We start from the raw sequence: 27,802 nt of genomic DNA, 5'->3' as shown, positions 1-27,802 counted from the left end.
AGTGTGACCTTCTGAACAAATAGCCAGTAAAACTAGTAATGGAATATCAATAATTTGATATTGGCTCAAAATGCATGGAAGCTCATAGAAATTTGTACCTTTATGCATGGTTCAGTTCTTGCACCAAAAACCTGTATGAACAAGCTTCATGCAAGAAAAATACATCAAACCTTTGTAAAACAATTTCTTCCTTTCTAGTATGAAAGAATTCACTTGCTTCTAGCTGCGCTGAAGATCTGTAGGCCTTTCACATTTGTGAAAATTGTCTTGTAAGGTACTGCATCTTTTCAAATGTACATCTTTCAATGAAGATTCATTCCCTACTCCACCAGAGTCAAGTTTGGGATTAAGGGGCAGGAAGTGACACCGACTTTTTAAGCACCTTATGTTCTTTTGCAGGCCCTGGATATGGTGGTGGTGGGGCATCATATTTTCCACCTAATGTCACTGCTTCTTCATAAGTTGGAAGTCCTGACTCATTTGTTCTTAGAGGGAGTGGATTTAAAGAAACTTCGTCATGTCTTCTGAAGATAGATGAACTTCTTCTACTTCTTACACTGTCAGAGTACCTAAACAAAGTTAAGAGTCTTATGAATGACAGCTTCGTTGTTATGTATGAAGGATTACATAGCCTTTTGCCAAAACAAGTATATTTTTAATCATCTTAACAGCAAATTCCCCAGAACCCAGGCTGAAGAACACAGGTGCTGCAGAAATTCACTGGGACAAGAATGGTGCAGAATCCTCCTTCAGGGCCCTCAATGTCTATTTCTTCATAGCAATGGCAGGAGTATCTTCTGTAACTCTATTGCCCCATTCATACTCATCAGGCTGAGGGGACCACAGGGAGGAGGAGGAGGACTAAATTATCCATGTAGTACTGGATCCTCCAGCTTTCTTCAGCTTCCTATCTCAGCAGACCTATGCATAGCTCCACCTCTCCTTGGAGTTGCAGATTTGTGCCTCCTTAGAAAAGAACCTTCTACGCTTATGGAAGTCAGATAGGATTTGCTTTAAATATCAGTAGGTATTTAACTTATACAGATATTTACTCTTGCAAATAATGTAACTCCATTTTACTGTCCTACATTTTATGTACACTCTTCCCTTTATTTTATATATAAATCAAAATTCAGTGCATTTTTTGCACTTTAGATTACTGGTCTATTTTTCTGTATGCCACAATGTGCATGTAAAAATATATGTGCTATTTACAGGAACCAATAAGAGCTCTTCTTTAACATCATTAAGCATCTATTACTTATATTAGTTGATCTTAATTTTAGTGTTTCAAGTACTGGTATACAATTTAGTTTTTAATCATATTCCAGAAGCATAATACATATTTTAGTAATAAAATAACATTTATGTTTCTTAAATACTCCATGTTCTGTAGAGTTTGAGTGCTTCAGATAATAGTGGTATAGCTTTTCATCATAAGGGGAGTCGTAGTGTGGGTTGTATCACAGATTACAGTTTGATGATGTGCATAACCCTTCAAAAAATAATCAAACGCTATGGCCTATTGAAAATTTCCACTCCAACGAGAGCAGAGTGATTTTGAAAATTCCACCTCATACATATTCTGTATGAAAGTAAAGAGAGTTATTAGTCTCTATTGCTTACCCTGATTGTTGTCTTGGTTTGCATCTGTTTTTGCAGAAATAATAAATAAGTAATCCAGTTATAACCAACACCACACCAACTGCAACTAGGCCAGTCAGAAGTCCTGTAACATCAATTTTCTGTAGAGTTTCACCATCTGAACAGAAATCAGTAATTATTTTTAGTTGATTAGCACTATGGCATTATTAACAATACTTCTTCAGTGGTGGCCTTCTCTCTTTTTGAAGACTTGAAATTGTACAGTAACTTTAACAGTAATAGTTCCTTTCTCTTAGTCTTCTTATGTGGCAAACCCTCACATCACTCCAGCAATAGCCAAAGACTTCAATGCCCACCCACAACCAAAAGCAAAGGTTAACAAATATTCCTCTCCTAGATCATTTATTTATGCATATTATTGAGATTCTCCACCACTCCATCCCTGCGAATTGTTATTTCACACACTTATTGCTAGAGATGTCAATGAGTAGTAGACTAGACAATTAACTGATAAGCCTAGGCTTATTGGTTAATCTAGCCAACTTCTTGCATTACCCCTTCCCCCACTGCCTCTTTATGGCCTCATGCTACTGCCTCCATCATCCTCTTCATGGCATCCTACTTCACGGACAGGGGCTGTATCAGAGGCAGCAGCATTGGGTGCCAGGTGGGAGCTGGTCCTCAAAGTGAGCCAGTTTAAAAATCAGCTCCTCTCACAGACCAGCTGCCTGTCATCCTGTGCTGCTGCTTCTGACACAGAGGCAGCAACATCGGGTGGCAGCAGCCCCTGTCTGGGTGTGTGTGTGTGTGTGTGTGTGGGAGGGGTGGTGGTGGGGGTGTCCTGAGCTCCCAGACCCATCATGAGCCAGCACTGAGCCAGGCTGCTGACCAGCCTGCTAAAAAATTTACAGGCGGGGTGGGGGTGGAAATGTGTATAGTCTATGGCATTAATCTATAAACTTTTGCTTATCGGTTAATTGACGTCACTATTGTATCCCTACACGGACCGACTCCTGCCTGGCACCCCATGTTGCTGTGCAGAGTGGCAGGGGGCTTCCTGGGAGTGGGGCCAGACTATACTGGCTGTTGGCCCTGCCCCCGGGGACTATAGAACAGTCAACTAACTGCTAAGAATTCATATGGTTAGTTCACTCTTCTATTACCCACTATCAAACATCCTTACTTATTGCAGCTTTCATCAGATTAAATCCTTCAGAACAGAGAAGGACTTTTACTCTATCTGTACAGCACCTGCCACACTGAGGGTCCTGAGCCTAACTGGGGTCTCTATAAAATCATTGCAATACAAAATAAAACAATAGGCAGTTGCAGAAAGATAGACAATATGGAAACTTGTAACTAATAACAAACAAGGAAATAGATAGCTGAATGCATATTTCAATATGCAATAGTAAATGGCTAAAGTCCTCCAATTCCCTGAACTTCACAAATATATTAGGTACGACAATATACATTTCAGTGTATAAAATATTATAAGAAAATGCACAAAGATAAAAAGACTGTAAAGCAAGGGTTATAATTCTGCCAGCTGTATACTTAGAATCCTAAGGCTGGCAGAGACCTCAGGAGGTCATCAAGTCCAGCCCCCTGCCTAAAGCAGGACCAGCCCCAAATAAATCATCCCAGCCAGGGCTTTGTCAAGCTGGGACTTAGTTATGACCAAATTACAACATAAATTGCAACAAGCTTAGAAGGAGGGGGGCCCTAGAGTATGTGTGAAGGGAGCAACATTTGCAACATAACAGGGAAAGAAATGAGAAGCTCTGATCTGGACTTACCAGTTTTTGTGCCGGGTCCCTTAATGGAATATTCTTTCCAAAAATTCATCTATGAAAATAATTGTTTAAAGATCAAGCATACATGTAGATAAATGGTAAATAAGATTGTGGACAGAATTCAGACATGGCAGCAATGGGCACAACTCTCACTGAAGTCAAAAGAGGCACCTGTTTACGCCAAGCTGAAAATCCACTAGCATATTCAGGGAAAACATCATAAGAACTGCCATATTACAACAAACCAGTGGTCTGCGTAAACCAATATAAAGAAATGCCAGCTGTTTAAAAGGGGGAAAAAAACCCAACAAATAGGAACACATCTAAATTGCAACAAAGTAGCAGAGAAATTTCTTCTTGGTATCACCTAGTAGCTAGCTTACACTCTGACAACGGAGATTGATCGTGCTTATTCACTCTAAATAGAATACATTCCAGTGCTATTCATGCCAGTGTCTGATTTCACAAAGCTACTTCCCTCAATAATACTCACCCTCTTCTTGAGGTTCCTTTTTGCTGTATCTTGTATATGAAATTAGCCAATTAATGAGTAAGGACAAATGGAAATACTTGGTACTTTATGTAAAACTTTTAAAAGTATAAAGTAACCAAATTGTGTGTGATATTATCCCCTTCCCAGGTCACATTCCCCCTCCCCCCAAAAAAGTTTCCAGTTCTAAAGACACTTATGCATGTGCCTAGCTTTACTTTTGTGACTAGCCCTACTGAAGTCTCATTTATGTTTGTAATTATTCACAGAATCACAGCCTTTACCCTTAAGCTCTTTGGGGAACATACTGTGTATTTGTGTGTTTTCACTGCTTTCCAAACACAATGGGCCCCCTCTAATTGGGTTTTTTGGATATGCTGTTCTGGATACAAGAGATAAGGAATCACCCCCTAAAGCAGAAGAGGAGAAGACACCACTGCGAGGAGGAAGCGTAGGGTGGTGGTGGTTGTAGGGTTGCCAGATGTCTGGTATTGGCCTGGACAGTCCGGTATCTGTGGCCTTTGTCCGGTTTAAAAAAAGATACCGTACGTGTGCAGTATTTTCTGTGTCTCTGACAGAAGGCTGCTTTGAACATTCCTCCCCTGCCCTGTCTGGCGGGGGTGGGAGGGAGTGAGGAGTGCTGGAATTTAAAGGCGCTGTGACCCTTTTTTTGGAGAAGTTTTTTAAATTTTTTTGCTCAACAACTTTGCCCCCCCCCCCCCCCGTTTTTTTTTGCTCAACCGTTTTTTTCCCTGCTATGGGAAAAAAAATTTGGGAAATATATCTGGCAGCCCTAGGTAGTTGGAAACTCTTCTGAGGGGGATAGAAGCACCCATCTGTCACCCTGACATAACATCTCAGGAGGTATGCTGCCTGCCGGGGCACATATCCAAGACGTTATGCAGGCATTATCGAGGATTATCCAGCCCTCTGACTACTCCCCCATGCTAATCGTCCATGTGGGCACTCATCCATACTGCAAGGTGTGACACTGAACAGATCAAGTGTGACTACAGGGCTCTGGGAGTATGGGTGAAGGAGTTTGGAGCTCAGGTGGTGTTCTCTTCTGAACTTCCTGTCAAAGGTAGGGGCCCAGGCAGAGACAGGTGCATCCTGGAGGTGAATGCCTCGCTGTGAAGATGGTGTTTGCCAGGAGGGCTTTGGCTTCTTCGACTACGGGATGCTATTCCGAGAACGACTGCTAAGCAGGGCCTGCTAAGCAGGGATGCTCACCTTTTGAGCAAGGGGAAGACTATATTTGGATGCAGACTGGCTAACCTCGTGAGGCGGGCTTTAAACTAGGTTTGACGGGCAGGTGATCAATGCCCTCCGGCAAGTGAAAAACATGGAGAGATGGGTCAGAAATGGGAGGGAGCATGGGCTATAATAGCAGATAAAGGAGGGACAAGGCAGAACTGGGAGGCAAAAATCAAATCAGTATCTTAGATGCCTATATACAAATGCAAGACATATGGGAAATAAGCAAGAAGAACTTGAAGTGCTAATAAATAAACACAACTGTGACATAGTCAGTATCACTAGAATAATACATATGATTGGAATATTGGTATAGAAGGGTACAGCTTAATCAGGAAGGACAGGCGGGGGAAAAAGGGGAGAAGGTGTTACCTTATCTATTAAAAATGTACACACTTGGACTGAGGTGGAGATGGACATAGGAGACGTGCATGTTGAGAGTCTCTGGGTTTGGCTAAAAGGGGTAAAAAACAAGGGTGATGTCATGTCTACTACAGGCCACCTACCTAGGTGGAAGAAGTGGATGAGAATTTTTTTAAACAACTAACAAAATCATCCAAAGTGCAGGATTTGATGGTGATGGAAGACTTCAACTATCCAGACATATGATGGGAAACTAACAGTAGGACACAGACTACCCAATAAGTTCTTGGACTGCACTGGAGACCATTTTTATTTCAGAAGGTTGAGAAAGCTTCCAGGGGGGAAGCTGTTCTAGATTTGATTTTAACAAACAGGGAGGAACTGGTTGAAAATTTGAAAGTGGAAGGCAGCTTGGGTGAAAGTGATCACAAAATCATAGAATTCATGATTCTAAGGAATGGTAAAAGAACAGAAAACTAGAGACAATGGATTTCAGGAAGGCAGATTTTAGTAAACTCAGAGAGCTGGTAGGTAAGGTCCCATGGGAAGCAAGACTCAGAGGAAAAACAACAGAAGACAGCTGGCTGTTTTTCAAAGGGACATTATTAAGGGTCCAAAAGCAAGCTATTCCGCTGTGTAGGAAAGATAGAAAGTATGGTAAGAGACCACCTTGGCTTAATCAGGAGATCTTACATGATCTAAAAAAGGAGTCGTATAAAAAGTGGAAACTAGGACAAATGACAAAGGATGAATATAAGCAAACAATACAGGTATGCAAGAGCAAGATTAGAAAGGCAAAGGCACAAAATGAGCTCAAACTAGAGACATAAAGGGTAACAAATATATTAGAATCAAGAGGAAGACCAAGGACAGGGTAGGCTCACTGCTTGGTGAAGAGGGAGAAATAATAATAGGACATTTGGAAATGGCAGAGATGCTTAATGATTTCTGTTTCAGTTTTCAACAAGGAAATGGATGGTGAGGCGATACCTAACATAGTGAATGCTAGTGGAAATGGGGTAGGCTTAGAAGTTAAAATAGGAAAAGAACAGGTGAACAATAAATTAGCAAGGTTAGATGTCTTCAAGTCACCAGGGCCTGATGAAATGTGACAGGGTGAGGTCACAGATGATCCCTTAGGAGTGATTCCCGGGGTGCTGACAAGGCCACTGCCACCCTCCTTGTTCTCTGAGGCTTATTGCCACCCTGTCTTGGTTGGCCAGCTCCCTGGTCTCCTCCTCAGCCAAGGCACAGAGCTGAGAATCACAGCCCCCACTGAGAAGCAGTGCAGACTCTGAATCTCTTCAGGACTACGGAGAGTGCAGCTTAGGGCCCAGCTTCCTGAGATACCACTCCTCAAAGGGGATCAAACCCCAAGGAATTAGTTAGGTAAGCCCCCTTTAACAATCAAAGGGGAAATGTGCACACTGACGGCTCCCCCAGGTAACAATTGTTTACACTGGGCTTGATAGTAAGTAAAAGTGATTTTATTAAGTACAAGCAGTAGGATTTAAGTGGTAATAGGTGAGAACAGGCAGAGCAGAGCAGATTACAAATCAAAAGTAACAAAAATCCTCAGCAAAAACTTATAAACTCATAAAAAAGCTTTCTTTCAGCTGCCTTCCAAACCAGGGTCACCTCCCTTTCTCTGAGGTCTCTGGTTCACCCTCCTTGGGTGTATCCAGCCAGTCAAAAACAAGAGACTCCTACTTTCCTATTGTTTTTAAAAGATTTCCTTATTGCAGGGGTCGGCAACCTTTTCAAACCAAAGAGTCAAACTACCTCAAAATTCAGAACAAGTGGTCAACAAAGAGCTGTATAAGAATGTCCATTTGCATGACTGAAAATATACAAGTTAATATTATTGATAATTAACGTGATGATTAATAATAGCACAAATGAAACGTACTCAGACTTTATTTAATGGGACTTCTGCTACTGCATCTTTTCACACATTTATTTGAAGTTTACATCATAACTGGTCAAATTCAACTTCATTCATGCAATGAGGTTGTCTTTGGTCAATCTTATGGGAGGGGACCTGTAATGTGGGGGTGCAGGAATCTGGGTTGGGGTGTATGAGGGGCTCAGGGTAGGCGGTTTGGGTGTATGATGGACTCAGGCTACAAGGTTGGGTTGTGTGGAGATGCAGGAGTACTATGGAAGGGGCTGAAGATGTGGGGGTTGCAGGAGTCTAGGGATGTGGGGATAGAAAGGGCTCAGGGCAGAGGGTTCAGGTGTATAATGGGCTCAGGGTTGGTGTGTGGAGGGGTGCAGGAGTGTTATGATGCTGCGGCTAGATGGGGACTGGGCCCCAATTGGCCAGGCTTCATTATTATATAAAGTAAAATATTATGTCCAACACAAAAGGTTTCAACGTTGTCTTGATTTATGGCAGAAGTGGGCAACCTGTTTTGGGCTGAGGGCCACTGACCCACAGAAGAAAAAAACAAAAAACAAAACCACAGTCGGGGACAACACAAGTGAAAAGCAAAAAAAAAAAAAAAGCCCAACCCTCAATGATGTGACCCCCATCTGAATCACCTCACTCCCCTGATGCTCCAGTCCAATAGTGGGAAGAGGGAGGACAGGGAGGACTGAGGTTCAAGGCCTCGGACCATATTTACTCTTCTGGGGTTCCAGGGTTAGTGGATTTTGTGGGTCTCCCTAGGCTTTGCGGTGAGGCCAAAAATGAGGGTCTCGGTGTGCAGGACAGGGCTAGCAGTGAATGGGATAGGGATGGGCGTGCAGGATCTGGATAGGAAGAAATGGGGCATAGGATGGGGTGAGGGTGTGAGGTCTGGCCAGAGGGCAGGCTGCCTGGCCACAGGGCAGGAGTGGGCTGGGAGCAGGCTGCCTGACAAGGGGGCAGGAATCTGGCTGCCTGGCTGGGGGCGGGGGGGGAAAGGGATTCTGGCCAAGGGGGCTGAGAGGGAGGACAGTGGGGCATTCTGGCCTGGGATCAGGGGGGATTCTGGCCAGAAGGTGGGGGTGTTTGGCCAGGGTGCTGGGGGTAGGGAGGATTCTGGCCAGGGGAATGGGGGGATTCTGGCTGAAAGAAAATTCTGGGCAGAGGGCAGGGAGAGTCTGGCCAGAGAGCTGGGGGTAGGAAGGATTTTGGCTAGGGGGCTTGGGCTGTCTGGCCGGGGAGGGCGGAGTGAGTGAGGGGATGGGGGTCTGGGCAGGAGGGAGAGCACTTACTTGTTTGTGCCCTGCATGGAAGGCATCATAGAATCATAGAATACTAGGACTGGAAGGGACCTCGAGAAGTCATTGAGTCCAGCCCCCTGCCCTCATGGCAGTACCAAATACTGTCTAGACAATACCTGATAGACATTTATCTAACCTACTCTTAAATATCTCCACAGACAGAGATTCCACAGCCTCCCTGGGCAATTTATTCCAGTGTTTGACCACCCTGACAGTTAGGAACTTTTTCCTAATGTCCAACCTAAACTGCCCTTGCTGCAGTTTAAGCCCATTGCTTCTTGTTCTATCCTCAGAGGCCAAGATGAACAAGTTTTCTCCCTCCTCCTTATGACACCCTTTTAGATATCTGAAAACTGCTATCATGTCCCCTCTCAATCTTCTCTTTTCTAAACTAAACAAACCCAATTCCTTCAGCCTTCCCTCATAGGTCATGTTCTCTAGACCTTTAATCATTCTTTAATCTTGTTGCTCTTCTCTGGACCCTCTCCAATTTTTCCACATCTTTCTTGAAATGCGGTGCCCAGAACTGGACACAATACTCCAATTGAGGCCTAACCAGCGCAAAGTAGAGCGGAAGAATGACTTCTCGTGTCTTGCTCACAACACACCTGTTAATACATCCCAGAATCATGTTTGCTTTCTTTGCAACAGCATCATACTGCCGACTCATATTTAACTTGTGGTCCACTATAACCCCTAGATCCCTTTCTGCCGTACTCCTTTCCAGACCATCGCTTCCCATGCTGTATGTGTGAAACTGATTGTTCCTTCCTAAATGGAGCACTTTGCATTTGTCTTTATTAAACTTCATCCTATTTATCTCAGACTATTTCTCCAATTTGTCCAGGTCATTTTGAATTATGACCCTATCCTCCAGATTAGTCGCAACCCCTCCCAGCTTGGTATCATCTGCAAACTTAATAAGCGTACTTTGTATACCAATATCTAAATAGTTGATGAAGATATTGAACAGAGCCGGTCCCAAAACAGACCCCTGCGGAACCCCACTTGTTATGCCTTTCCAGCAGGATTGTGCACCATTAATAACTACTCTCTGAGTAGTAATATGCCTGCTGTTCCCATTCCCCGGAAGCCTCCAGGGAAGTGTTTCCCAGAAGGATGAAAAAGGGCAACGCTCATGGAGCCATTTTGACTACTTGTTTCCTGCATGCAGAAGGAAGAAAAAGAGCAGCACACCAAGACATATTTTTGTTCCACTTGTTCCCTACACACCTATGATGACCATATTTTCAGAACCAAAAACAGGGCTACATTAGCTGCGGCTCTTTACACAGGTAGCCCAAAACCTGACTCCTTGGCTACGTCTACATTGGCCTCTTTTCCGAAAGGGGCATGTTAATTTCAGAGATCGTAACAGAAAAATCCGCGGGGGATTTAAATATCCCCCGCGGCATTTAAATAAAAATGTCCGCCGCTTTTTTCTGGCTTTTAGGAAAAGAGCGTCTACACTGGCCCTTTTCCGGAGGATCTTATTCTTATCTTTGAAGTAGGAATAAGATCCTCCGGAAAAGGGCGCTTTTTCCGGAGGATCGGGGCCAGTGTAGATGCTCTTTTCCGGCTTTTCTAAAAGCCGGAAAAAAGCGGCGGACATTTTTATTTAAATTAACATGCCCCTTTCGGAAAAGGGGCCAATGTAAACGAGCCCCTTAGGTCTGACTTGCTTGCAACAGGAAGTCCTGCCCCTGGGGGTAGTACTTCTGGAGTCAAGAGGGACACATGACCCGAAGTAAAGGGTGTCACGTGACCCCTCTAAGAACTCCTCCCACCATTCTCTACCAATAGGGATGGGTTTGGGCATTATAGGAGCCCCTCATGCAACTATCCTGCAATTGCATTAACCCAGGCCCCAGACCTAGGGTCCCCTGACACTGCAGCACTAGGGTTCCAACGTCGATTCAAGAGGAGATCCAGCATCTGAGACCTGTTACAATATAGATGCAGCCCCATTTGACTCAGGGCCTGGGAGTCATCCAGAACCAGCCCACAATTTCATGGGACAACTTCCTTACTTCTCTTAACAGATGATGCTTACCAGCTCCAATTAACTGGCAAACGGAGGGGCCTGGAGCAGCTCCCCACCTGCTGCAGGTAGGGGGCTGCTCCAGCCCCACAGAGGGCCAACTGTAAACATGGGTTACTCTTGTCCAGAGCAGCCCCTGTCTGTGGGGAACCCAGGGGCCCCACAGGCAGGGACTGCACCAATGTCCAGAGCAGACTCTCTCCATGGAGGGTCCATCCTGCTGTAGACAGGGGCTGCTCCAGTGGAGGCTGGGAGCTGGCGGCAGCCCCAGTGTAACCCAACATTAACTGGTTAACTGATGAATGGGAATTTACATCCCTAATGAGATGGACTGCAACTGCATTTTTCAAGTTACTGCAAAAACTATACAATGCCCTTGGTTTCCACAAGCCAGAATGACAATACTGAACTAACCACTACAACTACAGGGTGGAGAAGACCATGTCACTAACCCTCCCCACCACTGCCCATGGAGATCAATGGGACTGGGTTATTTTAGATGTAAAGCTACTGAGAAATGTACAAGTCAGTCCCATGATAGCAATGCCTTTATTATGTAAATAACACCTAATACTAATTGCCAAATGAGACCACTTCCCAACTTGCTTACAAAGGGCCTGATGCAATTTACATTTTAAGCTAGGATTGGGCCCAAAGCAATGTGTTGACATTCCCCAAGAAGATCCAATTAACATTTAGTCACTCTTCAAAAATATAAGGGACAAATCAGTCAAAGCCCCACTGCCTGGTAGAGACGACCTTTGAAGAAAATTGGAGAGATTTTGAATTTACTACTGACAGCAGTGCTTTCTCTCACAGGAAACAGAGTCTTTAGCACAAATTTTACTTTGTATGTCAGAATAGCTCAGAAATGCATTGTCACAGCTAACTCCATTCAGGTCTAGGCAACATGTGGCCCAAAGACAGAAAAACAAGTCCCTTGAAACTGGAAGTCAAAACATCTCAGCTCTTCCCAGAGCTCACAAAGGGCTTGTTCACCCAGACACACAAGTCACAACAACCCTCTCTGGAGAGAGACTGCTGCTTTGTGGACGCGCCAAGTGTTTTCATGTGGCATTTTAACATGCTGTTTATCGGTGGTCCCCAACCATTTGGCGCTACCGGGCGCCCAGGGGAGGGCTACTCACCCGCCGAGTGCCAGGGGGCGGGGCCACTCATGTGCCCAGGAGTGGGCCGCGCATGTGCCACATGCCCGGGGGCAGGGTCTCCCATGAGCCACATGCCTGGGGCCAGCAACCCTATGCGCCGTGCAGCTGGGGCCAGGGCGGCCCATTTGCCGTGTGCCCAGGGCCGGGGCGGCCCCCAGAGCTGCACACCGAGGGCCGGCGCTCCCCATGTGGTGTGCACTCAGGGCCGGCGCCACGCATGCGCAGTGTGCCCGGAACAGCACCACGCATGCACCACGCGCCCAGGGCGGGGCTGGCCCCGAGCACTTGGCGGGCGCACACAAATGCCCCAACGGGGTCCATGGTGCCCACAGGCACTGTGTTGGGGACCACTTGTTTAAATTATCAACTGCCTGGATGAGGAAGGCTCAGAGAGAGTCTGTCCATCATCCACACCAGAGTGACACAGTGATTTCACCAGACCTGAACTCTGTCTGGGCTCTTGTGGAGCAGCAGGGAGCCTGGGGCAGAGATCAGGGGTGACTATTTCAGTGGTTCTCAAACTTTTTGGCCCATGAACCACCTGGCTCTATGTAAACCTTTCCGCAGACCACCAGTTGCTAATGGAAACTCACTGTTAATTACACTCGAGCCATTTTGCTAGTGTTGCAGCTGGGGAGAATGGTTTAATTTACATTATTAAACAGATGAAGCATTTTAATTTTCTAATGTTAGTTTGTCAAACTTCATTTTAAATAAAGTAAAATAGTAATTTATGTCCACCACAAAAAGTTTCAGTATTTTCTTTGTTTATGGCAGGGGTGGGGAAACTTTTTTGTGTTGAGGGCCACTGATCCACAGAAAAAAATCAGTTGGGGACCACACAAGTGAGAAGCAAAAAAACTCCTCCCAACCCCCACCCCTCACTGGAGGTGACCCCCAACTGAGACACCTCACTCCTCTGGCATTCCATAGTACGAGGAGAAGAGACAGGGAGGACTGAGGTTTAAGGCTTCCCCATAGCCCAGATTTGCTTTTCTGGTGAATGTTATGGACCCCCCCCTTAGGTTCTGAGGGGGAGACAAAAATGAAGGGTTCAGTGTGTGGGACAAGGCAGCCAATACATGGGATATGGATGGGGTGCAGGATGTGGGAGGGAGGTGGGTGCAGAAGGGTGAGAGGTTGTGAGGTCTGTGTGGGAGGTAGGGTGCACAAGCAGGCTAGGAATAGGGTGTCTGGCCAGGAGGAAGGAGCAGGAGCAAGGGAGGGTGCAATGTGTGGCAAGGAGGGAGGGTGCAGGAGCAACAGTGGATGCGGAAGCAGGACAAGGGTAGGGTGTCTGGCCAAAGGAGAGGGTGCAGGAGCGGACTGGGGTTAGGGTGTCTGGCCAAGTGGGAGGATTCAGGAGGGGACTTTGGGGCACCCTTGGGACCTTACTGCTCCCAGATGAGGGATTTTTCCTGATCAGGTGAGGTCATTTCAGGCCCCCAGCTGCTCCTCCCCCGGGAGGCTTCCTGGTACAGCCCAGCTGAGCCCTACACCAGTTCCTTGTGCCTCCCCCTCGCAGCCCAGCTAAGCCACTATCTATTCCCTGTGCTTCCCCCATTCCCCCCTAGCCCAGCTGAGCCCTGTGCCCAAATTCTGGCACCTCCTCCACCCTCACAACCCAGCTGAGCCCCACACCCAGGTTCCTGGCAACTTCCCTCACAGCCCTGCTGATCCCCGCACACCGCCTCCCCTCAGAACCCAGCTGAGCCCTGCACCCAAGTTCCGGTGCCTCCACTCTCCTCCACAGCCCAGCTGAGCCCCACAATGTTTCTTTGTGCCTTTGCCCCACAAATCACTTGCTTTCTGGCACTCCCAATAGACACCTCCTATTGAGCAGGAAGTGTCCTGACTCCTATTTTCCCAGCCAAGGGAGGCGGAGGGGAAACCACAATGCACAGTTGCATTTGGAGTCTCGGGGTTTTCCGGGACACTTCAATGCTTCACAGGGACAGGAGATTAAAAATTGGGACTATCCCGGATTTTCCAGGACAGATGGTCAGTGTATACACACCAGATCCTGTAAGGAGACTCAGGGCTGTCTCCTCTCCAGCCCCCCCTCCCGTGCCCTCCCAGGAAGTCAGCACTGACACTTCAGTCTTGTGGGGAGCAATAAAGTTGTAGCGCCAGCATGGGCTCCCTGCTGTGGAGGTGAGAAAGAGGGGGCTGAGCTGGGGCTGCAGAAGAACCATATCTGGCTCCCTAGAACGCCATATTTTGCTGGCGTGCCATAGGATGTCAACCCCTGCCTTATTGCACGGGGAGTGACCTGGCCCATACTTACCAACCACTGCTAAGAACTAAGGACAAAGGCTATTTGCATATGATTGCCCAGACACTAAGATCTCCGTTGATGACTTTCATTCACACATTTAAAACCCATAAAGTATTCCCTACTCCATATGTCTAATTTTACACATTTTGCTACATACACCAAAATAAGATAAACAGATCCAGTGAATTAAGACATGAAGATTGATAGGTTACATGAAGTAATTTGCTCAAAGCACCTTTGAGTTATGTACATTTATGTCCATAAGTCCATTTCATAAAGCATTGGCGGGGAGGGGAGTGATAGAGGAGGTTTCTGAGCCTTTAGCTATTATCTTTGAAAACTCATGGAGTCAGGAGAGATTCCAGAAGACTGGAAAAGAGCAAATATAGTGTCCATCTATAAAAAGGGAAAGAAGAACAATCCAGGAAACTACAGACCAGTCAGTTTAAATTCTGTGCCAGAAAAGATAATGGAGCAAGTAATTAAGGAATTCATCTGCAAACATCTGGAAGATAATAAGGTGATAGGTAACAGCCAGCATAGATTTGTAAAGAACAAATCATCTCAAACCAATCTGATAGCTTTCTTTGACAGGATAACAAGTCTTGTGGATAGTGGTGGACATGGTCTACCTAGACTTTGGTAAGGCATTTGATAGGGTCTTGCATAATCTTATCAATAAGCTAGGAAATACAACATAGATGGGGCTACTGTGAGGTTGGTGCATAACTGTCTGGATAACCATTCTTGGAGAGTAGTTATTAATGGTTCACAGTCATGCTGGAAGGCATAACAAGTGGGGTCCCGCAGGGGTCTGTTTTGGGACTGGTTCTGTTCTATATTTTCATTAATGATTTAGATATCGGCATAGAGAGTACGATTATTAAGTTTGCAGAGGATACTGGGAGGGGTTGCAAGTGCTTTGGAGGATAGGGTCATAATTCAAAATGATCTGGAGAAACTGGAGAAATGGTCTGAGGTAAATAGGATGAAGTTTAATTAGGACAAATGAAGAATGGGAAGCGACTGTGTAGGAAGGAGCACTGCAGAAAGGGATCTAGGGGTCCCAGTGGACCACAAGCTAAATATAAGTCAACAGTGTGACACTTGCAAAAAAAGCAAACATGATTCTGGGATGCATTAACAGGAGTGTTGTGAGCAAGACACGAGAAGTTATTCTTCTGCTCTACTCTGCACTCATTAGGCCTCAATTGGAGTATTGTATCCAGTTCTAGGTGCCATATTGCAAGAAAGACGTGGAGAAATTGGAGAAGGTCCAGAGAAGAGCAACAAGAATGATTAAAGGTCTAGAAAGCATGACCTATTAAGGAAGTCTGAAAGAATTGGACGTGTTTAGTTTGGAAAAATAAGACAGAGGGGACATTGTAGCAGTTCAAGTATCTAAAAGGGTGTTACAAGGTGGAGAGAGAAAAATTGTTCTCCTTGGCCTCTAAGGATAGGATAAGGATAGGACAAGAAGCAATGGGCTTAAACTGCAGCAAGGAAGGTTTAGGTTGGACATTAAGAAAAACTTCCTAACTGTCACGGTGGTTAAACACTGGAATAAATTGCCTAGGGAGGTTGTGGAATCTCCCTCACTGGAGGTATTTAGGAGCAGGTTGGCTAGACATCAGGGATGCTGTAGACAGTGACTGGTCCTACCATGAGAGCAGGGAACTGAACTTCATGACCTCTCGAGGTCCCCTCCAGTTCTGGTATTCTATGATTCTATAAATAATAGTGGCAGAACTCCTATTTTAAGTGACTTCTTCTGAAGGAATGCAGTATAACAACCATATGCTGATGGACATACAGTATTTAAGCTAAATCAAAGCAATTACCGTTTTAGCAGGGTCTTCAAAAATTTCTCTTGCTTCTTCATAATTGCATGTCTCTTCATAGCATTCTCTTTCTAGATTACCAGGAGTAAATGCTTCAAAATCAAATCTGTTATACAGAAGATGTCGTCCAATGAACAAATTGGCTCCTTTTTCTGACATAAACACTAACAAAATAAATTAATTTAAAATAGTTAAATTAGGAGGATAGGTTCTGGTATTCATAGAAAAACTCTGGAGCTCTTTAAAATTCCCAAAGTAAAACATCTGTTTCCCCCCCCCCCAGTTTCCCCCCTGCTATCAGAGACTTCAATGCCTCTTCCTGAACCATTTTCTTTGCTGCCAAGACTATCATTCTCTTTCTGCCTCTACCACATTCAAATCGGAGCATTTTCTGTACCTTGTAAACAGTTTCAGATTTTATCAGAACAACTTTTTAGAATTTGGCCCTCATGGACATTGTTTGAAATGCAGCTGTGGTATTAGCCCTGCTGGAACATTTGAGTCCCAGGGAATCCTAAGCTTCCTTGCAATATTCAATTTCTTTAAGATGGACTTCTAAGCAGACTCAGACTGAGCAAAATCTATAACCCTTAGGCTTTTTCAAGATGTGGATATCTCTTTTGATATGTTCCCATAAGGATCCCCAGCATACATCCTTTTTCACTCATGCTGGTACTGTGAATTCAAGTCTGTGTGTGTGTCTGATAAAGAAGCTGATACGAACACTTAGTACCCACATAAAGTACCTTTTGTTTGTTTTTTTTATGTCATTAGGATGTGGCATGTAGCAGACCATCCAGCCAATGTCTTTGTTGAGGCAATAATATGGTGACACTGAGATCCATTAATGAGTGCCCAGGCAAGTTAAAATGGTCCAACAGGTTCTGTGTGTTGTCTTTTCGGATATCATGGTCACCTTATTATTTCAAATCAATTTCAAAAGCCAGTTCACAGGGAAACTACAGAATTTAATTTCTTTTACAAGTTTGATTCCTACAATAGAAGTCTAAACAAAGACATTGGCTAGATGGCCCACTACATTCCACATCCTGATGACACAAAAAACAGACAAAGGGTATGTTAAGTGAGTACTAAGTATTTTATCAGCTTCATTTAGCATGGATAATAGATAATTTCTTTCCCTTCCCCCCCCTTCTTTTTCCTCCTCTTCCCTCCCCTCATCCTTTCTCTATGCTGTTTATTTGAAAACTGGATGGACACCTTAAAACTCCAGTCATCTGAAGAAGTGGGCTGTGCCCACAAAAGTTCATGATGCCATCTACATTTTTTGTTAGTTGCTAAGGTGCTGCAAGACTATCTGTTGTTTAAATTTTTCCACTTACAAAGTAACATGGCTATCCCTCAAACTTTTCATTCACTTATCAGATAAAACAGAGAAAAAAATTGTACAGCAGAATACATGTGTTTAACTGAAATCAAAACCTGATCCTTCAACTTATAGGTTTTTCAACAGCTAAATGCCAATCCAACAGAATGGGGGGAGAGGGCGGGGGGAGGGGGAAATGTCAAAATCAGGTTCCATATTGTTAAATCTAAGAAACTTGCACATATTTACATTAACTGTAGTGCCTTAAATGTGTATGTATTAGAGTTATGGCTGCTTTGTGGGAATTTCCTGACTTTTCTATGTCTCACCCCTGTACCAGAACATTATACTAACAATTTCTCATTTTAGTTTAAAATGATCAGTTATGCAGGCAGAGGACTTGCAGAATCAAGATCTATATATGGAGACTTTCTAGCTCACTAGTCTGACTCCAAACCCATCTCCTGCATTTAGGTTATTCAGTAGCCTATGTGAAATAATCATGAGACTTTAATCCAGTTGTTAGTGGGCAATTGGGCACACCTTAAAAACCCCATCAGACTTGGAACTACTGTTTTGGTACTTACTCATCTTGCCTTTAAATATAATCCTGACTGGCAGGATTGGAGATCTACTGATCAGGAGTGGTGGGGCACCTTGGTCTGCACACCCACATACACTCATGTTATTTGCAATAGTGGATTCTTCACGTAATAATGGACTAGAGACAAATAATTTGGAGAAATAAACCAAATGAGAGACCAGATTAATGCTCCCACGTGTTTGGATTCAATGCTGGCTGTTAGGAATACAGCTGGTCCCTGAGTTGTGAACGGTCGACTTATGACCGTTTGCAGTTACGACTGAAGCAGTTGTAAATGGCGGACCCTGAGTTATGAATGCGATCCGCGCTTACGAACAGCACGGTCACGTGTAACTCTATGGGGTCCGACTTACGAACACACCGAGTTACAAAGCGGCTACAAACCAAGCAATTGGTTGTAAGTCAGGAAGAGGCTGTATAGGACTGCCAAACTGCACCAACCACTGATCCATCACTGTCTTCCACAGTTACCAGCATATGTTTTATGTGAGGGTGCAAGCCACCTCTCAGTAGGTAAATGTAGGATAATCAGCCCCTATGAAGGTCTCATTCAAATCTTTACAGTTAAAGATTGTCTCAATCCTTGAAGCTTGGGGTTTACACTGCTCCTAAATTATGCAACTATCAACTATCATAACTCTACATATTCCTTGCTGTCCACATAAAAATGTCCAACCCCTCTGAGTCTGGCTGAATTCTTGGTTTCAATGTCATCCTGTGGCAGTAAGTTCCACAGGCTTCTGAATGAAAACATTTCTTTAATCAAACAAACTTTCTGTTATGTCAGAAGTTAATCTGGTGATTCAAAACAGTTTTGGATCAAAGCTTTCATTTAAAAAAAATGGATATTTTCTGAATGCCAAGAGAATTTTGTACCATCCTGTTTAACTATTTTAAAATTATGGGAGAAGCAGGAATATAATTTTTAAACCAGTCTAAATGCCATTGCTACTAGTGTTAGTTAACTATGACAAGTGTTACACAATTTTAAGCAAAAGATTGTTTCCTCAATAGCATAAGATGCAGTGTTGCTTCAGAAAGCACAGCTTCATTTTAGAAGAATGTTACCTTGCTTCCTTGTATGCTTTAATCTTCTTATGCAATGGGGAAATGCAAACATTACTGGCAGCTGACACAGCAGTACCAAAACCACAGACATAGTCTAATATCTGTCAAAATAAAATATTAGTTAAAAATGCCCGGATGTTATTTGTGTTTCTTAATGAATCCTCTATATGCATTTGTCAGACAAGTCCCTACAAGCAACTTGGATTTTTTCCCCCCATAGGCAGTACACCTACCCAAACCAGTCCCACATGTATTTAATAACAATTGCATAATGACCTCCTTATTGATAGTCATCACAATTTGATGTAACAAAGCTCAGTATTTTACCACATGAGCTAGAGGAATAACTTGATTAGCTGGCAGAAGTAGTATAGGCTATTACAAAAGATACCACACATTTTGTGTTTGTGGCAATCACACTTGGTAGATTTTAATAATGGTGATCCTGCAGGCAGCCAAACAAACCACAGTGCAAGTGTGACTGATTGCAGATAAAACAATCATTTTGACCACTGATGAAATACAGCCACCATTTGGGGAGAGGGCAAGCTACTTGGCTGTTAACAGCAGAATTTGTAATACCTACCCTATCCAATGGAAGGTACCGTTTAACTTATTCTAGAATATAAACCAGCTTTGATTATTTAAACCTTTTCAAACTGCACCTACAAAACACTTTTCTATGGAGTGGGTTTTGCCCAGGAAAGCTCATGATAGCTATATTTGTGACAAGACTATGCATCGTTTTCAAGTTACAGAGTAAAACAGCAACCCCCCTGAGACTTTACATGAAAAAGGGGTGCCAGTGTGACTCTAAGATAAATAGTCAAATTAAAAAGTAATTTCCCTTCCAGTGGAGCTTGCTGGAAAGCTCTGTTTTCCCTTTTTTTTTTAAAGCTGGACCACTGAGGGAGTCTCTGTCTCTTGCCATCCTAGACTGGTGACAGCCGGCTGAGCCCCATATGAGGCAGGTCTGAGGAATTTGAGCACCAACCCTTCACCCCTCCCAGACAACTGAAACTGGCAGCACCCTGGTTGTTCTCGGACTGACTGCGCTGCTGGCGCGGGGATCGTGCCCGGAGCTCCCTTCCCAGCCAAGGGCTCGTCTTCATTACACAGCTTGTTTCTGGGGCTCTCATGACTGGCTGGGGCGAGTGGAACTAACCCACCCGGGCTCTTGGCCGTGATCCCCGGGCCCGGCCGGGCGGTTAGCGCCGCCTCACCTAATCCCACCCGCAGGCGCGTTCGAGGGACATGGGAGCGGACCCCTGCGGGGCTGGGGGGCTGCTGCGACCGGGCCGACCCCAGGTTTGACTCCGGGAATGAGTTTCGCGGCCCGACAGGAGGGGGCGCGGGTTGAACAAGTCTCGTTGTGCGAGCCGCCCGGCGGCGGGGTCGAGCTGCAAGGAATCCCTCGGCCGGGGGCTCTGCCCCGCCAGCCCCCCCGAGCCCCCGCCAGCCCGGGGACTGACCTGTGCAGCGCCCAGACAGCGGCCAACGCGCTCCACCGCCGCAGCGCCGGCCCGGCTCCGCCTGCCTCCTCCCCGCAGCGCCTCCCGACCAGGGAGCGGCCGGGATCACATGGCCCCGCCGCTGTTCCACGCGGAGCCTCCCAGCTGACACCTGGCCTGACCACAGAGGGGCTGTCCGCAGCAGCCAGCCCCCCTCCTCCCGCCAGTCGTTGGGCTCCTGCTCCTCCCTACGGGCTGAGCCCCCCATAGCCCGCGGAACAGCTGAGCCTCCGTGTGTGAGCCAGTCCCATTTTGACCCCCGCTCTCTCCCCAGCAGCTATCGTCGCTGTCTCTCCCGTCTCCTCGTTGCCTCTTCCCACAGCAGCTAGCGTCATGACTTCAGATTGGTGTTTTAGCCTTTTCCCTCTTGTAATATACCAGGGTCTGGGGCACCTCGGAGAATTGTGCAGAACAGGGCAGTGGCCCAAACTGGGGTCCTTTCCTATAAAGCACTAAGACAGTCACAAGGCACTGCAGCTGCCACTCTGGCCAGCAAGATGTCTCACCAGCAAATCCCTTTAGATACCCCAGTGTTCCCTGTGCCACAACCAGCACCCCATCTTACAGGTTATAAACCGACCCTCACCAATTCCAAACAGATCCTCCTGGTCCCAAAGAACCAGCCACAGTCCAGAGCCAATTTACTAAAACTTTAGATCTCACCCAAAGAGCACGCTGAGCCAATCCTTTAGAATATAAAACCTAAAGGGTTATTAATAAAAGAAAGAAAAGGCCAAGAGCCAGATTGTTAAAGAGAACACATGCCATACATCAATCACCAAATGCTTGATGCAGGCTCTTAGCAGAGATGTTACAAACTGCTGGCTCAAAAGTCTCTGGAGCACATCCTATGGCAGGATGGGTCAACAAATCCTTCCTAGCCCTCCGTCCTTACCAGTCCTGCTTCTGGAGCGGAGGGCAGGAGTGAAAACCAGCTGGAGGCCCCCTCATGACACTTTTATAACCTTGCCCATGCAGAGGAAAAACCCATTCCTCTTCTGGGTGCTGGTGCCTCCCAAAATGGGCTGATCACATGACCTCCAAACCAGTTTCTGTCTTTTTTAGGCAAGGAGCCATATAGTCCCCGGGTGTGCCCTTCTTAGGCAAAGGGCCATTGTGTGCTCCTCAGGTGTCAATTGGCAGCCCTTTAGAGCTATTGTTCATGAAGCATTGAGCAACCGCCTCTCCCAGGAGAAAACATGTAAAATACAAAGCCCATATTCATAACTTTACACGTGCAGATTGTACATGTACATAAATAGGCTAGACAGAACCAGCATAGCATAATCTTTTGTTTAACACCTCATATGGCCCACTTTGCACCAAATTGGGAGCAAACACACACTAGTGGATACAACAATGATCTACCTGCTCACATTAAATCCCAATAATGTGACATTCCTTTGCTTGGGGGCGGGGATGGTGCAGTGGTTGGAAACATGAAGCAGGAGAGCAGTGGTTTCCTTGTGAAATTGGAAGGAGCCACACCAAGGCTTGCTTGTCTCAACAAACAGCACAGGATCTTAATCCATCTAGCAACTGATAATAGAAACACCTGAAAAAGAGGCGAATAGGGAAAAAAGGAAAAATATGCTCCCTATATGGAATGTATGGGAACCCCAAATAAACCACTGATAGAAAGTACAGAGAAATACATTCTGAAATAGTCAACCTGGATTCACCAAGAGCAAGTCATGCCTTACCAACCTGATTGCCTTCTATGACAAGGTAACTGTCTCTGTGGATATAGGGAAGATGGTGGACCTGATATATCTGGACTTTAGCAAAGCTTTTGATATGCTCTCCCACAGTATTCTTGCCAGCAAGTTAAATACGTATGGATTGGGTAAATAGAAAGGAGACAGAGAGCTGGCTAGATCATTGGGCTCAAAGGGTGGTGATCAATGGCTTGATGTCTGGTTGGTGGTCAGTATCAAGCAGAGTGCCCCAAGGATTGGTTCTGGGACCAGTTTTGTTTGGTGTCTTTATTATTGACCTGGATGAGGGGATGGATTGCACCCTCAGCAAGTTCACAAATGACACTAAGGTAGGGGAAAGGTAGATGAGCTGGAAGGTAGGGATAGGGTCCAAAGTGACCAATAGGGTTACCATATGTGAACTTTCAAAAAAGAGAACACCCCTGAGAGGGAATGTATCTGTATCAGTATCTACCAACTCACGTGTTAATGCTATATAACATGTTAACACAACGTGAGTTGGTAGATACTGATACAGATACATTCCCTCTCAGGGGTGTTCTCTTTTTTGAAAGTTCAAATATGGTGACCCTAAATTGGAGGATTGGGCCAAAAATAATCTGATGAGGTTCAGCAAGGACAAGTGCAGAGTCCTGCATTTGGGATGGAGGAAACCCAAGCATTGTTACAGGCTGGACGCCAAGTGGTTAAGCAGCTGTTCTGCAGAAAAGGACCTGGGGATTATAGTGGATGAGAAGCTGGATATGAGTTGTCGGTGTGCCCTTGTAGTCAAGAAAGTTAATGGCATATTGGGTGAGCATTAGGAGGAGCATTGCCAGCAGATCCAGAGAAGTGATTATTCCCCTTTATTTGGCTCTGGTGAGACCACATCTGGAGTATTGCATCCAGTTCTGGGCCCCCACTACAGAAAGGATGTGGACACATTGCAGAGAGTCTAACAAAAATGAATAGGGGGCTGGAGTACGTGAGTTATGAGGCGAGGCTGAGGGATTTGGGGTTATTTAGTCTACAGAAGAGAAGAACTAAGGGGAATGTAATAGCAGACTTCAATTTCCTGAAAGGGAGGGGGGGAAGGGAGATTCCAAAGAGGATGGAGAGTGGTGACAGGTGACAGATGACAGAATGATGACAGAACAGGTCTCAAGTTGCAGGGAGAGAGGTCTATGTTGGATATTAGGAAAAACTATTTCCCTCGGAGGGTGGTGAAGCACTGGAATGGGTTCCCTAGGGAGGTGGTGGAATCTCCATACCTAGAGGTTTTTAAGTCCCAGCTTGACAAAGCCCTGGCTGGGATGATTTAGATGGGGTTGGTCCTGCATTGGGCAGAGAGTTGGATTCAATGACCTCCTAAGGTGTCTCCCAACCCTAGGATGCTATGATTCTATGAAATAAGAAAAGAAAAGACAAAAGGAACACAAGCATAGCTAATTCCAGAGAAGCCAGTAAGAGATCCCTGCTTACTTTGTTACAGACTTTCTGAGTATTTCAGAAACAGCTGTGTTTTAGTGGATGGCAAGCAACCCCAAACCCTAGCCTCCTCCACCCCCAAATGCAATGTGCCCTATTCTCAGGCCTAGGGAAAAAGTGTATATTTAAACTAATCTATCTTACAAGCCTCGTAAAGACAGGGTAGTTATATTTTTAACCCATATTAGCTGGTCAAGAAAAACTCAACAGAACAATCTAGCCTTTAACTGCCACAACATTGTCTTCAGCAGGACTGTAACATGGGCTGGTTAACAGATTAATACATAACTTGACATACTCTTCACTGTTGCTACAGGTGTGTTTTTACTAGGGATGTAAAATCCTGTTTAATAGCTTAACCAGTTAAATGTGAAGTTTAACCAGTTAACCAATTAAGGGGGAGGTGCTCCCACCTAGTCAGACTTGAGCAGCCCCCCACGGCAGGCAGGGCTGCTCTAATCGGTACAGGGCAACCTCTGCCCAGAGCAGCCCCTGCCTGCTTGCGATGCACCAGGGCCTACTTTGGACAGGGGCTGCTCTGTCCAAGAGGGTTGGAGCAGCCCCCTGCTTGTGGCTTAACTGAAATGATTAAAAATTAAGGGTTACGGGTGTTAAGGATGATGCTTATGGGTTAACTGGCTAACCTTGCAGATCCCTCATTTTTACAGTAAGATAACTAACACATATTAGCTACCTTTCTGTAAAATCATAGTGGACACAAGATACTGTCATTTGTGGAGGGGTGTGGAGTGGCCCAAGAGCCTTATATCTGAAGTGGTGCTGTCTTGATTGTGACCCAAGAACTTCTCAATGCCAACTGTCAAGGAAGTGCAGTAGGGTTACAGAAATCGAATAAGTCTGGTGTGTACATTTTAGTTCCTCAAAGAATGTCATGCAAGGTCTCACACAGCAGGGCTGACAGACACTGAAGACTCTGGGGCTAAGTGTGAGGGGTGGCTTTGCACCCTCAGAATGGGCGGGGCCTCAGATAGAAGGGGTGGGGTCAGAGCCACCAGCCCTCAACGCCACCTAGACTGTACCACTGGCTCCTGCCAGCTCTGAATCAAAGAGGCCTGGGGTTGCTGCGGCAGCAGTGGTGGTTGGAGCCCCAATCCCTTAGAATCACTGGGCCCCAGGGCAACTGTCTCCTTTGTCCTCCCATTGGCAGGCCTAGTCTCACATAAAAGCTGGTGTCACACTGTCCATCAGGACCATTGCAAAATTCATGGACAGGAGTTGTGTAAGGAGCTGTGTGTACACATAACAAACATAGGTTCTTAAAGTCTGTGAAGTTGGTCTGTGAAGTTGGCCAACACTAAGCGTGAAAAACAGGTTTCTGTTTACTCTTCCATCTGTTTACCTGTAACTTGAGTATTGTCTCATTCACAATAGGTCTCCCATCACTAGTCTGAACCAAACACAAATGAAAGGTTGTGGGGACTTCAGGAAGAAAGTAACAGGAGGAGAAAAAGGGGAAAGAGAGAACCATCTGAGGTGGTGCCAATCAAAGGTTTATTTGAGTGTAATTGCAGGGAGAAAAGGGTGCCCAGGCATGCTTTACTGAAGATGTAAAAGGAGAGTGATTTGGCTTAATGAAAAAGAGGTCTCAACCAGGCTTGTTGAAAATGCTGAAGATAAATTTATCTCATCCTAAGTTCTTTAGACAGGAGGTTAACTTGTTAGTTTAGTCTCTAGAAAATGTTATGAATTTGATTTATCTATAACCATTTGTTTCCACTATTCTTACTCATTCTCATTTTAATTTGTTTTTATGATTTATATTTTGACAGTGAAAACAAGAATAAGTTTAAGTGTGGCCCCACCCCCGGGAGCAGCTGGAGCTGCATCTGTATGGCTCTGCTGAGGTGGTGGATAGGAATTAAATTCTTGGTGCGTGCCTGCGCAGGCATGCCCCTGACAGGGAACCCTGCAAGCGATGTGTTCCTGCTCCAAGTCCTCATGGGCTCATCTGTGGCAGCAGCTCCCATGGGGCTGGGAGCTGTCATGGGAGGTGTTGCAAGCACCTCTCTTGCAGCTGGTCCAGCTGTGAAGAACAGAGAGAAGGGCAGTCATCCCAGGAGACAGTGTGCCTGAAGCCAGCCCTCATCTCTGAGCCAACACTGAGAGGTCTCATGTCTGATGAAGGTAATGTGCTTCAAGCAAGACCATCTGTGGCCTGGACAGCATGCCCCTTCCTACAGGGGCACAGATGTCCCTGCGGGGAGCCTCACTACCCCCATGTTCAGGGGACAAGCAGGCATGGGAAGGTGCCGGCCAGGCTGAGAGCCTGTGGGTGAGAAGGAGGTGACAGAGCGGCTGGGCTTCCCTCTGTGCCACACACACGCTGGGTCTGGCAGTGGTGGTGGCCCGCAGGGAGAGGACTTCTATCTCTGCCCACTGGAGGAGGGGGGAAGCCTATCGGGGGAGGTGTGTGTAAGCAGCAGACATCACTTGCTGGGAAGAGTGCTGCTGAGGTCCCCTCCAGTTCATATCCCAGCAGACTCCCCTACCAGGGGCTCGGTGTCCTCCGCCTCGCCGTGCTTGTCTGGGTGTGGATACTGCCCCATGAGTGTGGGCCGGACCATGTGCTATGTGTGGCACTGCTGTGTGTGTGTCCCTGACTTCATCCTCCTTAGTGGTGGCTTGTGGTGGGAGAGTGTCACTCCATGGAGTTGGGAGTAAGGCAGGCCTGTCCAGAAACCCTGTGAGCAGGAGCACAAGGGTCTTCTGAGACAGCCTCATTGGGGCTGTCTGCTCTGGACTGGTGCCTATGTGTACAGGCTGTTGTGCGATGCCCTGGCCAAGAAGGCATCTGCTCACCACCTCCCCCTGCATGTGTCTAGAGACAGTCATGGAGCTCACCTGATGGGACTTCTCCTGGGTCATCTGATCCCTGGGCAACATCCTGGGAGGGTGGTACCAGCTCCAAAGACAGGAGCTGGTGGGCATTGTGGAATCCAGGGCCTGTTCCTGCTCCTCTGCCTCCTCCTTCACTGCAGGCATCCCCTCTGTGAGGGTGACAAAGGGCATCTCCCACAAAGAGTCCACAACAAGGGGGAGAAGAGAATGACCCCCCCTTCCAGGATGCATTGAAGTTGGTAGTAGTACTAGCAGGTCTGCAGTGCTGCCCCTGAGTGGGAGCTGCACTCCCAGGCCTTGGTATAGGCCTGCCTGAGCTCCTACACCTTCATTCGCATCTACTCCTGGGTGCGGCTCTGTCCCCTCTGGTCCAGACATCTGGCAATAGACATTGTTTTTGTGCCTGGTGCAGAGATCCTGGAGGTTCACCTCACCTCCCCAGATAGCTATGGGAGACAGGCTCTCCACATCAGTCCAGGATGGAGCCCAGCCTCCTCCACCTCCAGGCAAGGACTTAGGAGCTGCCTGCAGCTGTGCTTGCAGTTGTTGGGGGCTCAGAGTTGGTGCTGTGGTCTGCCATGACAGTGGGGAAGGCAGAGCTGGGTGCATGCTGTGTGGCACAGTGTGAGCTGGGCCTGCTCTGTGCCACACACTGTTTCCTGTGGCTGCAGTTTTAAAGGGGAAGGGGAACTATAGAGTCCTGATGAGTGTGGACAGAGTGGCCAGCATGGCACCTGTGGGAAGCCCTGGAGGCCCCTTATTTTGAAATAATCCCAACTGCCCCATCTATACATGCCCTATTTTGAAATAACTATTTTGAAATAGGCATTATTCTTCATAAAATGAGGGTTATAAAATCTAGAATAAAAAAATTTTGAAATTATTTCAGAATAATGGGTTTGTTGTGTAGATGCTCACCTAGTTATTTTGAAATAATGTGAGTTGTTTCAAAATAATGCTGCTAGGTAGATGTGCCCTGTATGACTGTGAGTCATCAGTTAATGGCAGATGGGACTTTGATCTTCTTTTCATGATGGGGCTTTTGTCTCTCTATTTCTTGGGTGGATTTTTTTGCAGAGTTCGCTCACATTGTTTGTCAGCCATCAAGGTGGTGTTGGCAGCTGGTATTCAGACAGGCTGCGTTTGTGCACACACACACACACATGGACACACACACGGACACCAACTTTAAACAGAG

The 27,802-nt window shown here is 46.0% G+C and overlaps 1 protein-coding gene and 1 long non-coding RNA gene across 3 annotated transcripts in view; one reads left to right on the top strand and one right to left on the bottom strand.

Annotated features, from left to right (window-relative positions):
* Positions 1-27,474, top strand: part of LOC142829186 (uncharacterized) — a 47,006-nt gene extending 19,532 nt beyond the window's left edge. The window contains exon 3 of the long non-coding RNA XR_012903589.1: positions 25,536-27,474. This is a non-coding gene — a long non-coding RNA (uncharacterized LOC142829186). The remainder of the gene's footprint in view (positions 1-25,535) is intronic.
* On the bottom strand, positions 347-21,552 carry PRRG4 (proline rich and Gla domain 4). 2 transcript variants are annotated; one of them, XM_075927811.1, is made up of 6 exons: positions 21,456-21,552; positions 19,050-19,150; positions 16,051-16,214; positions 3,405-3,453; positions 1,627-1,762; positions 347-569 (listed from the first exon to the last, which is right to left on the bottom strand). In XM_075927811.1, the coding sequence occupies exons 2-6, from the start codon at positions 19,138-19,140 to the stop codon at positions 347-349; spliced, it is 663 nt and encodes a 220-aa protein (XP_075783926.1). In that variant the 5' UTR covers positions 19,141-19,150; positions 21,456-21,552. The 2 variants fall into 2 exon arrangements, with proteins under 2 accessions (XP_075783926.1, XP_006110337.2); XM_006110275.4 differs by lacking the exon at positions 21,456-21,552 and adding an exon at positions 20,522-20,727.
* Positions 27,475-27,802: the final 328 nt, after the last annotated feature.

Source organism: Pelodiscus sinensis, chromosome 4 (genome assembly GCF_049634645.1).
Source record: "Pelodiscus sinensis isolate JC-2024 chromosome 4, ASM4963464v1, whole genome shotgun sequence".
NCBI classification, from domain to species: Eukaryota; Metazoa; Chordata; order Testudines; family Trionychidae; genus Pelodiscus; species Pelodiscus sinensis.
This window is presented reverse-complemented; position numbering and strand designations above follow the sequence as displayed.